Source organism: Scleropages formosus, chromosome 14 (genome assembly GCF_900964775.1).
Source record: "Scleropages formosus chromosome 14, fSclFor1.1, whole genome shotgun sequence".
NCBI classification, from domain to species: domain Eukaryota; kingdom Metazoa; phylum Chordata; class Actinopteri; order Osteoglossiformes; family Osteoglossidae; genus Scleropages; species Scleropages formosus.
The window spans coordinates 21,138,542-21,154,340 of NC_041819.1; the positions used below are offsets into that span (position 1 = coordinate 21,138,542).

General features: G+C 46.3%; 1 protein-coding gene across 1 annotated transcript in view; it reads right to left on the minus strand.

The window, feature by feature from the left end:
• LOC108928904 (thrombospondin type-1 domain-containing protein 7B-like) overlaps positions 1 to 15,799 on the minus strand; it is a 119,293-nt gene that overhangs the window by 83,113 nt on the left and 20,381 nt on the right. Inside the window, exon 2 of the mRNA XM_029258159.1 lies at positions 1,307 to 2,165. Within this exon, the coding sequence (XP_029113992.1) occupies positions 1,307 to 2,165 (859 nt within the window). The remainder of the gene's footprint in view (positions 1 to 1,306; positions 2,166 to 15,799) is intronic.

Sequence of the window (15,799 nt, forward strand, 5' to 3'; positions counted from 1 at the left end):
ACATATGATATATAAAATATGTTCGCATTTATGTTACTTTTAATAATACACAGTATTCACTACCAGCGAGTAGGTCACTCTTGAGTACATTTAGGCAACCGGGTGATGGTGAATGAGATGTTAACAAGAGGAAGTCAGTCAAGTCATCAGATAACACATTGACACATTTCCCGGTGATAATTTCATACTGACATATCATATGGGTGGGTGAAGCTCATGGAAAGTTATTTCTGTGTCACTGTCTCACCATCACCTGGAAGTGGAACTAACCAAAGGAACAGCTAAGAAATTTAAGGAGGTTAAAAAAAAATGTTGATACGCAACGCTAGGCTCCGAAGTTGATGACCTGGAAATGACGTCAAGTCATCAACAAGCTGGTACAGTGGTGCAGCAGGTAATTGTGATGCCTCTCTGGGCCTGGGCCATTGGTTTTTCACGTGGCTTCGAATCCAGCTCAGTCTGTGTGGATTTGTATATTCTTCACACGTTCGTGTGGATTTCTTCTAGGTGCTCTGCTTTCCTCACACCATCCAAAGACATGAGAAGTGGTGACTCTGAATTGCCTGTGTGTGTGTTGCTGTGCTGTACAACTGCCTGGGTGACAGTAGTATAACTACTATCTAACATTATAAGTCACCTTGAACAAAGGCTAAACACTAGTTCATAATAATAATAATCCGACTACACCAACCTTCAAAGAGCTCTTGAACACAAAAATTGCCCTAAATGCGAGTCTAAGCTGAACTCCACTGTCACTGACGCTGTGTTTAGGATGCGCTGGACCACAGGTAGGTGCCTCTGCTCCTCAGATAAAACACTCCTGTGTTATACTTTGAGGACCACTGCGATGAGACCAGGTCTCCTGTAAAGTACCTCCGCTCTGAGTGTCCTTGAAAACCTGCCAAACGTCTCATCTCGTACTCGGCACGATGTCCTCGAGACCGAAAGAGAAGGACATACAATCAACCTTGGTCTGCCGCAAAGGCGTCCTCTGTCTCCTCGCTGCCTGGCCATCGATTGTGGACGACCCAACGGGACAGATATGCAAAGGACCGTTCCGTCAGAGCGGTGATCTGCTCCAAATAATGAGCGGTATTCACTGACAATGATGAGCCACAGTGTGGTACCGCTAACCCCTAATAATGCAACATCCCGTGGCTCCGAGAAACAGCCGTTGCCGTAGCAACATCGGACACTTTATAATGTGGGGCTGGGCTCTTATAACGGTCGCGTCCTTAATGTGTCGCTCTCACACCTCCTGTGGACGTCACCTGTCGACTGGGAGAACACACCTGGATTGGCTTACCTCAGCATCGCGTTCTTGCCATCGCTGCGCGTGCAGCGGACCTGCCTGGTCTGGTAGCCGATCTCGATATCCAGGGCCTTGGAATTGCGGAGGTGGTGGGGGTGCTGATGGTGACGGTGGTGGTAGACGGTATGGACGTGCCGCTTAACGGAATTCCTCGCCGCAGTGTCGGCGCTGAAGTCCAGCAGGGTGCGGCCGCTGAGAAACAGATCTTTGTGATGGGGCAGCCGGCACTCGCTCCAGGGCCCCACCCGAAGGCTGTAGTGGTGCTCGCCCTCCCCGGTGGGACAGGACCTCAGGTTTTCGCAAGGCCTGGTCTGAGTGAGGTTGGGGCAGCCGGCGCCGCCGTACACGGGCCCGGCCAGGACGGCCCGAGTTCGGTGCTGGAGGCCGGCGCCGCAGGTCCTGCTGCAGCCGGACCAGGAGGAGAACTGGGAGACGACGCAGGGGCGGGGGCAGGGGACGAGGCAGGCCTGCTCCTCGGCGGGCCTCCGGGAGAAGAACTCGCAGACGCGCTCCGTCACGGCGCTGCGGTTGGAGGCGCGGACGCAGCGAACCTCACGCTGCTGGACACCGTGTTGCGCCGTCACGCACTCCGCCTGCCGTGTACCGGGCCCCGCCCCCGCAGAGGAGGGACCCCGAGGGGCCAGGGCGCAGGGGCCCCACTCCGATGCCTCCCACTCAAACAGCTCTTGCTGCCAGTCGCAGGGCCGGAAACAGCGGCGCTGCTGCTCGGGCATCTGGGCCGGCGGGCAGCTGGATGGGTGTGCGGTCCAGCCCTCCGAGTGTATGCACCGCACCGTCCTGCTCTGCACCCCCCCGGGGCCGCAGTCCTCCCCCACGCACCGTCCCCACTGGCCTGCAGGAAGACAGAGCTCCCGTTACCGTCGTCTCACTCTGCCTTCAGGAAAAACAGTCATATTTCTACCAAAAAAAAAAACTGTCGGCTGTTGCCATAACAAAGATAAACACCCATCAAAAAAACAATGAAATGACGCTTTCTTTCTTTGTTTTCAGTTATAATTATAGTAAACAAACAGAAATTTGGGCCAACACGTGAACTTTGTAAAGCAGAATACAAAGCGCCGCGTGCTTTTCTATTTTTGTTATCTTTCTTTTTTTAAAGCAACACGTCTATGGCTTAATAAATGGGGCAGCAGGAGGCACAGTGGTTAAAGTCACCACCTTGCAACTGAGAGACCAGTGGGTGAGCGGGAGGCATCGGAGGGGGGCCCCACCTTCTGCTGCATTACTCACAAGTTGTTCCTATGCAAATCAAGCTGTATAAATGAGTAAATCATTACACATTGCTTAGTATTAGTAAGTAGAGGGCGTAGTAGTTAGAACTGCTGCCTAACGCCCCAGAGGACCCAGGTCTGACTGCCACCTCCACCTGTAGTACCCTTGAGCAAAGTACTTACCCTAAATTGCTCCAGTAAAATTACCCAGGTCTATAAATGGGTAAATAACTGTAAGTTGCTTAACGCAGTAAATTGCTTTGAGGAAAGCAATACCAACATGTGGCAGATAGAGCACCAGATACAAGGAAAATGCTGGTTTCACTCAATACCACATTATTGGTTATTGGCTAATAATTACCCAGGGGCAAATGGGGGTGGGGCATTTTGAGTTACTTTAAAATGCCTAATTTTAACTATAAAAAAAATCAGTGCTGGAGTGTCGTGAGTTGCACTTCCAGCGCCATCCTTCTCACAGTAGCTGCGGTTAAAGCACGACAATCGCAGCTCGATCCGAAGCCTGGGAGAGACGGACAAGCCGAGTCTCTCGACTCCGTCATCAAGATGCACGGCACAGCGCGAGCATTCAGAAGCCCCCGCTCATTCCCGCGCGAGAAGCAGCCCGTGTAAATCGTCTAATCCCACGGACAATTGTGCAGAGAGCGAACAGAAAACAAGCCCTGTCTTGGATGTCTCTCGGTTTGTCCTCTGTTTCTGTCAAGCTGTTGAGTCATCAAGAGCTCGTAGAATTTAAATCAGATCGGGGCCCTCAGGTCCGTGTTGGAAAACCCTGGAAAATCTGCACGAAATATGATACAATCTGTACGATTTTATATACATCATTATGTCCAAAGGAAACGCTGATATTTCGGAGACTATAAAAAAGTGCCCCAGTACAGCTTGTGAATTTTCCAGAATAACCACTGCAAACAACGTTTCATACCAGTCACCCTTGTAGAACAAGATTAGACATTAGGGACAGCAGGTAACGTTGGCGCCTCACAGCTTCCGTGCTGTCACTTTGGATATGGGTTCCAATCTGGCTCAGTCTGTGGAGTTCTCCCCCTGCTTGTTTGAGTTTTCTGTGGATGCTCTGGTTTCCTCCCACTCCCTCACGTCAAAGATGCGTCGACTCTAAATTGTGTGCGTGTATGTAAATGAATTAATGTGTGTTTGCCTCATGTTCCCTCCCTCATGCCTTATTTTTCAGAGACTCTTTTAGCCTCTGGACCACTGCAGCCCCGCATTGGCCAAATGATTATCAATAATGGATGATGGATGATTCGAAACGACATCGAACTCGGGAGAAATAACTACAAACCGCGTGATGCTAAAATTCCAGAACAAAACACAGCTTATGAAATCCATCATTCCAACAGAGTCCTCATTTAGCCACACCGGTCATATGCAGCGATAATTAGACCATTCTAGAGACAGGTTAATTAAATCAAAGCAGTAATTAGTAACAAGTCATTGCTCCACTTCGAAATATCAATTAATAGAAATGGGCAGAAACGCTTAAACTTGCAGCTGCTGCGTGTCTCAGTACAAAAACACAGAACAGCGCACCCCCCATGGAAGATGACGGAAAGAAATGTACCGAGAGGGAAAAGCTACCCTTCTTTCCAAACCTCGCTTTTTCTGCTTACTTTGCCTATAATTTAAACTGTCGGATTGTTGCATAGTTCAGTGGAGCATATCATTAACTTTTTGTTATTATTTATTTTGCCCCAAAACTGCTTTGCAATCTGATATTTTTGCATGCAAATCCTTTTGTTTGTATGCATAAAAGTATAATTTCACACGCGATTTTTTTTTTTTTTGACGAAGACACAAACACGTAAATGCCTAATTAAATAAAAATGGGCAAATAATGCAACAGGGACACAGAAAGAGGGATCCAGAAACTTTATGGAAATATGGATGCGGCTCCTGTTACACAATGACTTGTTAAAGGCTCTGGATAACACGGCGCGCTCAAATCTGGAGATCACCAGTGTGAAACCAGATTTTGTCAAATCTTTTCACGGAGATGGAGTGATGGGGTCACTGAGAGGTCAGTGAGTCGCGTAAAAACACACGCAGGCGCCTGCTTTGCCGCAGTTTGTGCAACGTGGTAAAACCTCAGTACATTACGGCAGGGTCAGGGAGGGGACACTGCATTCGAGTTCACGTCTCTGCACCTCCCAGCTGGAGAATAACCTTCCCTCAATTTCGGGAAGATGTAGTATGTATGAGATAATCCTTCTGGATTGGATTGTGTGTAAATAATGGTTGCATAAAGTGTTCTGATGGAATATTATCTTCCTCCTTCGTTGTATTCCTGGAATTAACTCATATTTCTCCATCCAGTGTGGGGAGAGTCATATCCGTCCTGTTTCAGTGCTTCAGCTAACAGAACGTCAGCATCAGCAATGATGGTGAGCGCAACACCGCTGCATCCAACAGACAGTGAAACGTTACACTTAAACTCTCCACGTTATCGGTTCGGAACAGGCTGTGTCAGCAGAACACCTGCCAGTCAGCTCGCTCGAACCCGCTTCTTGATCATCTTGGTCATCTGGTGCACGATGCCGGCATGATTTGGTTACATTATGCAGACCGGATTCTGCCGCAGAACTTCTTGCTGTGAGATGGTTCTGTCACCACATTCCAAGTTTTCACCACATTTATTCGTTTAGCTGATGCTTTTCTCCAAAGTGACTCAGGGTGAGTCATTCATAACACAGGGCCTGTGCCTGCTGTGTGGCGGGTCTGGGGTTCGAGCCCCACTTGGGGTACCTTGTGGCGGCCCCTCCGCTTTCGGCCTTCGGGACATAGTGGTTGTTGACGATGGATGGGTGGGTAGATTTACTGGTGTAAGTAAGGGTAAATTCGTAGTGTAATGGTTAAAGCTGCTGCTTTTGGACCTGAAGGGCACAGCTTTAAATTGCACCTCTGGCTTTAGTACATTTGAGCAAGGTACCTACCGTAAATTGCTCCAGTAAAAAGTACCCAACTGTATAAATAGGTAAATAAGTGCAGGTAGATTAACACTGTAAGTTGCATTAGAGACAAGTGTCAGCTAAATAAATAAATCTAAGCAGCATTTTCAAATGTACTACAGCAGCGGGTGAAATCTACAGTGACAACTTTTGGATCCAAAGGAAGCAGCTCTAACCGCTATTTTATCAGCTGCCCCCCATCGCAACCTCCATCTCTGGCTTCCTCTCCTTGGGTACATCATCAGCCCCCAGGAGGGTTTAAGAAGGAATAAAAAAACAGCCTGTAATAAATTCAGCAAAAAGTCGTTCCTGTTGCAGTGAGTACAAAGTGCTCTCCGATACCCTCAAATCTCATCTGTCATTTTTAATGAATACCAGCTCCATGGGTGCACCTTGAAGCATAATCAACGGGGGCTTAATTTCAGCCATAAATAGGACACCGTACTTCCTACTCTTTCTGCGGAGGCCTGTACTTGCTGAGAGTAAATAAAAAGGACATCTTGTATTTGTCCTCTTCAACCAGGGTGCTTATGGTAACATGATTCAGATGTGGGCACATTTTTAAAAGGGGAGCTGAGTACTGATAACCTCATGCTCCCGACGTCGGACAGTTATAGCGCATGTCCGATCTGCGGAGTCGTCTACTGTGGCAAACATGCACAAAACACATGCATGCAGGTGTAAGAAGTCCCCTTCTGTCATCCTGGAAGAGGCAAAGGCGAGGCGTTGTTGCAGGGAACCCAAATGCAGGTGCGTTTATTTGGAGCAAACCAAAGGGGAATGTCACGTCCGCGCCCACAACTCAACCGACAGCACCTGACTCTGCTCCAGCACCTGATTAACTGCTCACCCTTTAAAAGACCCTCCTCAGCTCCCATATCTTTGTGGAATCTTATCAGAGACACCCGCCCTCCTTAGTGACGTCCAGTGCACATTCAACCCTTGTTCTCAGTTCTCCTCCTCCGGTTTTCGTCCCTCCGCCTTGTTTCCCGACCACGTCCACAGATCTTCGTTTCAACGCCGATCGACCGACTCTTCGCTTCGTCTCCTGACCTCGCCCATGGATCCCCGCTCTGATCCCAGCCGCCGATCGACCGACCATTCGCCTGTCCTCGATACCGAGAACTTGCCTGACCGCCTGTGTCCAAATGAACGACTCCGCACTTGGGTCCCGCTGTCCCGGTTCTCACGGCCGCTCGTGACAGGGGAAGGCGTGGGTCGGTCGATTCGCAGACGTGGTTCCGAAGAGTGAAACGAGAGACACGGTCGCGGAAGACTCTCGAGGGTGAGGATCACGGCGGCAGGAAAGAGGAAGAGGTAGGAAGGAGGTTGCTTGTCCGTAGACGCGCTGGAGACACGGTTATTCTGGACGAGGTTCCGCGAGCAGGTGTTCTGGAACGGCCCCGTTATACCTGTCCTCTCTGATCAGTGGCAGGTGCGGAGGCCGTGAACGTGACACCTACCGAAGAAACTGGTACAATATGATGCACCGCATGTTGCTGCAACCACACAGGTCTCTCCAGAGCGTATTATTCGTGCTCGGTGCTTTTTGCATTGTCATTATTTCTATGAATCCAACATCCCCATACTGTAGCAAACAGCCACATAAGGATGGCACAAGTCTCCATTATTCATGACCATACTTCTCTCCAAGCAGCAGACCGTGTCCCGTCATTTATGCCTTGCAGTGCAGCTTTAATTACCAAATTAATATGCAGTAATACACCTCATTCTCATAACCCATTTGATCAAAACGTTCAGTGCGTACTCACTCGGCTAATTCTGCTCAGGTGTCCGATTCGCAGGCTGCGAAAGGTATTAATGGTTAATGTTTAATTACGAAATGATTGCCTGAGCTGTAATAGTTGGGACGGCACAGGCCGATGCATGCAACAGCTCCGGTCTGCTTTTAAAACCAATTTAACAATGTCTCTTGCTGCAAACACAGGGGAGACTTGAGTGGATTTACAATTAGAAGAAGAATGCAACGACTGGGAGTTTGAAGGCGCTGTTTTGCTGCTGTATATTAAATCAGAAGTTTCAGGAAAATTTCAAAAGCTACTCTGATGAGTGCTCTCAGCTGGGGCTCGTATCTGCTTGAAAAATGTGCGTCTGCTCAGCTATCTTTGTTGGTTTTGTTTGGAGGGAGCGTAGGTGCGACGGCACCGGCGTCCCCCAGGAGCGTTACAAACAAATACAGCCAAAGCGCTCGGTTAATGAGTTACCCCCCAGGGCTCGACAAGATTAGCGGCCTCGGAAAAATTCCTTTGTACGCTGTACAGTCAACCTTAACAGCTGAAAACTGGCCACACGCAAACCGGCTCGCGCTAATCGGCGAATAATGGACGTTCGCACCGTGAAATGCGGAAAAAACGTGCTCGAATGAGAGACACAATTTGGCCAGCGCCGAGAAAGATTTCTTTGCAAAGATATGAATTCAGGGGCCGTGAGGCCGCGTTTCCTACTCCATGCATGATTTAAGAGCAGGGTATTAACAATTAAAATGAATAACCGCAACACCATGATAAATAACGGGTATCAGTCTTTAGAATCTCAGTGGTGTTTATAAATCATGAATTATGCTCCATTACAGTTGGTGAAACATTTGCTGTACTTTAATTATTTATTATACCTGCATTATAATGCTACAAACAGCAACTTATTTTAGTGCTGTTAAATTTCCTTTGAGACACCTGTGCCAAAAGTTGCCTAACAGCAAGAGCTCTGCATTGACTTCACTAGGAACCATGCACACTGAGAACTAAACCCTTGCACCCCTCCGCAACGATGAAGATCCTAACCTCGTCATAATGAAGTTTTGATCACTGCAGCACCTTCCTTAAGAGAGCTGTAGCAGTGTTTTCTGGGACTGGAAGCTATAGCCCCACGATCAGCCCTATACTGCATCCCCAAGGGTACAAAACGATGATGGGTTAGCATAGTGTTTAAGACTTCTTGCAGCTGGAAGGTTTCTGGATTGAGCCACCTTCCTTGATCAATACTTACCCTGCATTCATAGAGTAAGATATTTTTTGCTGATGCCAGGTAGGATATGGTGAAGGCATGAGAAGCCCTCAATCCCCATTTATAGTGTATATAACATCACTGAAGTAGAAGATACACAAAGCCCACATAAGCTCTGCTGTAGCCGTTGTAATGAGTGTAAAGACACTCTTGTGGCTTTGACACACTATACGTGAAGTGACTATCGATGAGCAATGGTCAGCCAGGGGGCAGAAAGGGAAAAAATTCCTTCTCATGAACTCGAAAGGGTTAAATTGGCGTCGGGTGGGGTCGTGCGCGGGTCAGTTCGATTTTACTGTGTGCTGGCCATCTGGTTGACGGAAAGTATGACAGGCGCTCTGCAACGGACAGGCACTCATCTCAAATAGAGCACCCCGTTTGCTTCACCGTCATGTCAGCAGTCTGAGAAAACCACCGGTGGGGACTAATTTAAATACCCATTACACCCCCCATCACCAACATGTCAAACACATGAGAGAAATCTCATCAAAAAATGGTGTAAACCCAGGTAAAGCTGAAACGGTTGGACCGAGAGTTCCCTTTGATTCAAAAAGAATGTATAATTATTCCAGCACATATTTAATAAAGAGCCAGAAGAAAATTTGTCACGTTGACCTCCGCAGCCATTAGTCATTTTCCAACTGCACTGCAGTTGTTACAGAAGAATTTTTCTTTCCACTGAGGCAGTGAATTCCTGCTCATTCAAAAAACACACCTCATTTGTGTCAATAAGGAACATTTTTTTTTTTTTTTTTTTTTTTTTTTTCTTTGCATAATCAATTTTACACAACTGGTAACCCAAACTTGAAACCTGCCATTTCTTCAAAAACAGTGACTGGCCGAAACAATGAACAGATATACACGTAAATTCAAATGATTTGTAATTTAAATAAGAGATGAAAGTAAACATATGGACAGCTGTGATTTTTTTTTTTTTTTTTTTCCTCCCGCAATGAAGCTAAAACAACGAATATTAATGGCAGCCTAATTCCTGAGGAGAAGGCTGCCTTGGTGTCTGCTGTCGCTGTGGCTTCTGCTCAACAAGCGAGGCAGGGTGCTGGAGTGATGTGGGAGAGACGCCTTCATCCCTTGTTGCTTGCATTGGTCAACCTCACAACTTCCTGCTGCATTAACTATGCTGCTACTGACAAGGCCTCCAGTACCGTCCACAGTGTCCCTTTATGATATGTCACGGAGCTCCACATTGAGAAAAAGTGTACTCATCCAATCTGGCCCCTCGAATGGGTGATTGGTTGTCAAAAGGACTCCGCCGTACTCCTCGTCCCACGAGATGTGTAAAAATCACATTTCTTGACTGATATTCTCTTTGAAAAGTTGTCAACAGTGCGTGACTTAGTTAACTGTTTGGAATAGCTTTTGAAAGCCACGAATCCCGACACGCACTTTATCTGTGACTGATGGAGTCATATGGGGCACGAGGGAAGCATCTCACTTTTGACAGGCAAACAGCTAGAGACGACTTATTAACCATAATTGTTTGTCTCCTAACATCTTGGCAGTCACCTCAAAGAATGTAAATACTCGCCACTAATTGGATAAAAAAACTCTCTGAATCAAAGAAACCACCGTGTGAAATAGAGGGATCTTATAAAAAATTCATCAGACCCCACATGCTGGATCACTTGATCTTCAGCCATCTGTCAATCAACCATCAGGGAATCGAAGATGTTGACACATAACCAATAAAATAAACCATAAACCTGAAAAGTACTTTCTGATGCATACAAGAAGGTGAATAAAACTGCTGGGCCTGAGAGACTGACTGATGGCATGAAGATTCTTGGTTCAGGCCTTGGGTATTGGGAAAGATACTTAATTTCGCCACTGAAAGAGAATATATACACAAGATATATAAATAGCGACATAAATGGGAACACTATTGGGTAAACCTCTATTTTCTGTGCACGGATCCATGTATCTTGGAATCACTATAAGCATCAAATTCCTTCACTTGGAATCCATTTCAACACTCACAATCCAATCGCTTCTGTTTAGCAGCATCAGATGGATCCAAGCTGCCTCATTTCTTGGCTGGTGTACTCCATGTTACCATGGCAGATAAGTAACTAAAACATGGTACTGGCCCATTCCTTGTTACTCTTGCTTCCCTGGATAGCTGTCACGCTGACCTGGGAAGCATTGCTGCCTAAAAGGTTGTGAATGCTGCCAGTTTTGTTTAGTTTAATGAAAGTGTGCTCTGCTTGTGTCTAATTTATTGTAAAGACATGCGTTGCTTAATGATGAGGATACGTTCTGAGAAATGCGCCGTTATGCATTTTCGTCGTTGTACGAACATCACAGAGTGTACTTTTACACAGCTAGATGGTATAGCCTCGATCATAGAGTGTATTTGTACACGCCTAGATGGTATAGCCTCGATCATAGAGTGTATTTATACACGCCTAGATGGTATAGCCTCGATCATAGAGTGTACTTATACAAGCCTAGATGGTACAGCCTCGATCATAGAGTGTACTTATACACACCTAGATAGTATAGCCTTGATTATAGAGTGTATCTATACAAACCTAGATGGTATAGCCTTGATCATAGAGTGTACTTACAGAAACCTAGATGATATAGCCTCGATGCAGTCAAGAGACGCAGTAAACAGAAGACTTATGATGCTACTGCCGGCATAACAAAGCATATAAACTTTTTTATAAGTCGACAGAGTACACTAAAAAAAATGCTAAAAAGTTCAGTACAATAAATACGTAAACCAGTAACATAGGTGTTTATTATCATTATCAAGTATTATGTACTGTACATGATTTTATGTTATACTTTTAGACGACTTGCAGTGCAGTAGGTTTGTTTACAGCAGCAGCACCACGGACATGTGAGTAACACATTGCACTACAACATTACGATGGCTACAACGTTGCTAGCCAATAAGAATTTCTCAGCTCCATTATAATCTTATGGGACCACCGTCGTATATGTGGTCAGTGGTTAAGTGAAACATCGTTAAGCGGCGCACGTATTTCCCTCCACTGGCTTTCTACATTACTCTAGATAAGAGCATCGCTCAAACACATTAAGTGTAAATGATTAAATGTTTACCTCATGCAGAAGAAAACCATTGGCCTCGTATTGGGTCTGTCAAACCCTTCACGCTGCACACAATTTGTTTTGCCACATAGGCCCAGTGATAGAACTTCTTCATGACTACAAAGAGCTGTATGATCCAACATCTCCAAAAACAGAGTAAACAGCCTCCCGTCATTGACGTGACATCACTTCTCGTATATTCAGAAAGTGAGATCTGAATCTTTGACTGTATGTTGCCTCCTGAACTTACGAAGACAATCAGGAGTGGCAGATTGTTTATAACTAAATTTGTTTATAACTCCACTTCTACACTTTAACTCCACTGTTAATAACAGCATAATGATAACATGCCTTGATTTATTTACAGCTAAGATTCTGTAAAAATCTTGTATATAGCCATGAAAAATTATAAGGTGTCACAACCTCTGGGTAAAATACCCCAGAGGAACACAGGGGAAGGTAATATGTTAATCCCAAGCACATGCTGAACACCTTTACCTAATAAAAACACTTATTAATAAGAGGAGACCTGGAATCTTATAGACAAACCTCGCCTTTTCTTGTGCTTTACTTTGCTCCTTGCCCATTGTCACTTGACCCTTGGATCTCGACCCTCGCTCTTTGGATCATGACTACTCCCCTCTGGACTCCGACCCCGGCTTGCAAACCACCACCTTTTGGATCACGCCCTGAACTCAACCCTGCTGTAAGCTCTGTAAAAATGAGTTCAATTAAAGAGGTCCCTGCAGTACATGTGAAGACAGAGTATGTAAGCATGTACAGTATACAGAGCATAATACAACATACATAGACCTAGTTACAGTTAACAGGCACCTAGTTGCCATGACTCCCCTATTTAAGCCCCTGCATAACAGTGAGAAAGGAATTGCCCTGGGGAGAGATGGAGAAGGAAAAAGTTCTGATTCCCTTTTCCACGGCACCTCACCCAGCCAAAGGGTTTCAGAACAAAGCACACTGAATCACTCCATATGGTAGCGAAGTGGTTAGAGCTGCTGTCTTGGGACCCAAAGGTTGCTGGTTTGAATGCCACCTTCAGCTATAGTACCCTTGACTATGGTCCGTCCGTCCGAACCACTTGCCCCACACGGGGCATGGGGAACCGGAGCCTAACCTGGCACACAGGGCGTAAGGCCGGAGGGGGAGGGGACGCACCCAGGACGGGACGCCAGGCCGTCGCAAGGCACCCCAAGTGGGACTCGAACCCCAGACCCACCAAACAGCAGGACCCAGACCAACCCACCGTGCCACTGCACCCCCCCCTTGACTATGGTACTTATCCCAAATTGTAAAAAAACAAAAAAAATTATCCAGCTATATAAAGGGGAGGGGGTGCGGTGGCAGGGAACCGAAGCCTACCTGGCAACACAGAGCATAAGGCCGGAAGGGCAGGGGACGCACCCAGGATGGGATGCCAGTCCATCGCAAGGCACCCCCAGCGGGACTCGAACCGCAGACCCACTGGAGAGCAGGACCTGGTCCAACCCACTGCGCCACCATGCCCCCTCACTGGGGAAATAATTAAATATAAATAAATAGAGTGGAAAATGTTCTTATCTTTAAAAATTGGGAGCACGCCTCTCCGTAACAGGGGGAGCCACTGTACTCCAACTGTCACACATTCTCCAGTTTTAATCTAAAGTAGCCCAGTATGTGAGAGTAACTTACATTGATTTCTGGACATTGGATCACATTTAATGGCTGCTGCTGTAACTGTACCCATTGTTCTTCTGCCAGTACCTTTCTGTGCTGTTCAAATACCCCATAGCGTTTCGATTACTTCTTTGTGGATTCCTCCTGAAGTTCCCACAGAATGAGTGGAGGCCATTTAACCATTAAGTGTCCTTGCAGTTTCTAGAGTTGCCTTGAACAACTGTACGCTCCGACCCAACCTAAGAAACTCTAGCGGAACTCCACCTCCCCCATGCATGAAAACATTTCCATTTTCCTGATCCAAACTGTACAGCTGAGATCGACCTGCAGCCGCCACTCATTCCACCTTCTTCGCTGCTACGTTTCCTCGAGCCTTCGATGCTACTTTTCACATTAGTTCCCTGTTTATTTTCTCTCACGGTTCAGTCTGACAAAAATTTGACATCAGCTGCATAAATAAATAATGCAGGTAACTCAAAAAAGAATTCAGATGGAAAAATGGTTGAGCTTTTGTGGAATTGGACAGCAGGGCAGGTTGTTTAAAGGTAAAAGGAACTTGTTGGGCATCAGGTTCTACCCTGGGATGTAGATTTTGGGTGAGACCATTACAGACCATTTTAAATGTACATCTGCACAACCCTATACTTTGAAAAGGAGATAATGACATCATTATTTTTGGAGTGACAGTAACAGTGTCCTCTGAGCACATGCACTGGATTAATGTGTCCTATTAAAACAAGAACAGCAGGATAAACCTTGAAAATAGAGTATATGCCAAAAGAGCATGAGAATCCGTAATTGTTTTTACAGTTAAATTAAATCTTACAACATCCTCAGTACGGATTACCAACAACACAAGCATTAAGCAGAAACCAAATCTAAGACCACCTCAGCTTTGGCCTGAACCTTCCTGCGGATGGTTCAGCAAGCGTGGTCAGTGATCGATTCATGAAGGTTTTACTTTGTTCCATATGTTAATACCCCTTGTGGGGAGTCCACGGATGTGACTCACTGAGACTAAACGTCCATGTTCCTTGCTGTCTGTTAGCCTTCTTTGCTTCTTGCAGGAAAGAATTAACCTTCTGATGCCCGAGGCTGATGGAAAAGAATCCTTGGTTACCAAGAGGTAGACAATTGCAGATCAATGGCTCGAGTTTTTGGGGCTGCAAGTGAGGTGGATTTCAAGAACCAAATGTGCTGTGACTGCGGTTGAGGGGTTGCTCTGGTTTTCCTCTCTCAATGGTGCCTACCACAAACTTTAAGGCAGCTCTGTGTGTGTGTGTGTGTGTGTGTGTGTGTGTGTGCGCGCGCGCGCCTATTCACTGGGACTGGTTCTATGCAATTTAACCGCAAAGCAGCAGCTGTGAAAAACTTCTGCTGGCACTGGCCTGTGGGACGTGGAGCTAATCCGTAAGCGTTCGTGCCGTGTAGGTGTGAGCGCCGCCAGGTAAATTGCATTTACGGCTCACTCAGTTCTACCCCAAGCCTTTATTTACAATAACATTAGCATTATGAATTCAGTTCCTCCTGCGTGCGCTATTAATCCCCATTAAATTACACCCAGCTGCAACAATGGGTGCATACCCAAACACAATTTTCAAGGTTTTTTCAGTGCATATGTACAAGAAAAGGAAATCAATGAAACTCCCTGAAGATGCACACTGCTGACATGCCGAACACTCGCCAACGTGGTGGGAGAGGCTTTCCTTCAGAACGTCACTGGAATCCCAGCAGGCCGAGATGGATCGGGTGACAGCCGGTGAAGCCCCGCAAGGCTGATGGAAGGTGCGGAGGTGTGAAGGCACTAAGAGTGCACCGACCGTGAGGCTTTCTCAAGGGGTGTGAAAAGCCAAGGTGGTGAAAAGAGCAAAGGTGAGTTAAGCTGCACAGGGACAATGTGGGCCTCTGGTCATTTGTGTCTTGGGGAAGTAGGACGGCCAAAGGTGGGTTCGCACCTTGGACGTTCAAATCCACTATAATGCGAATCAACCAAAACTTAGAGTAACAAAGAGAATGTTTACACATTTTCAATTTGTTTTTAGTTTAATGTGTCTTCATGTGGTTAATCTGTTTGAGCAATCTCTGGCACAAGAATTTCCTTCGGGATGAATAATGTTCTATCTTAATTTCTTAATCTTAATTTCTTCAGAGAAATGTAGTTTCATCCATCCAACGATTATCAGTGACCACCGAAGGACACGGGACCAGATTCCCTCCTCGAATCTGAATGCAGCCTTAAACTAATCTGCGATATGTAACTACAGCAGGGGGTTTCTGAATCTCTGATCCATAGGTTTCCCTGAGGGTATCACTGCGTGTGTATGCAAAATGACACACGTTTTGGGGGGGTTTAAAAGGCAGCATGGTGCAGTAACCAGAATGGTATACCCACTTGAATACACAATACACGATGCCTCGCTCTTCCAGTGTCCCACTGAGGGTGAGGCAAAGCGTAGACCCCTCTACTGGCCTGTAATCTTCAGCTATGACCCCCTCCCCCA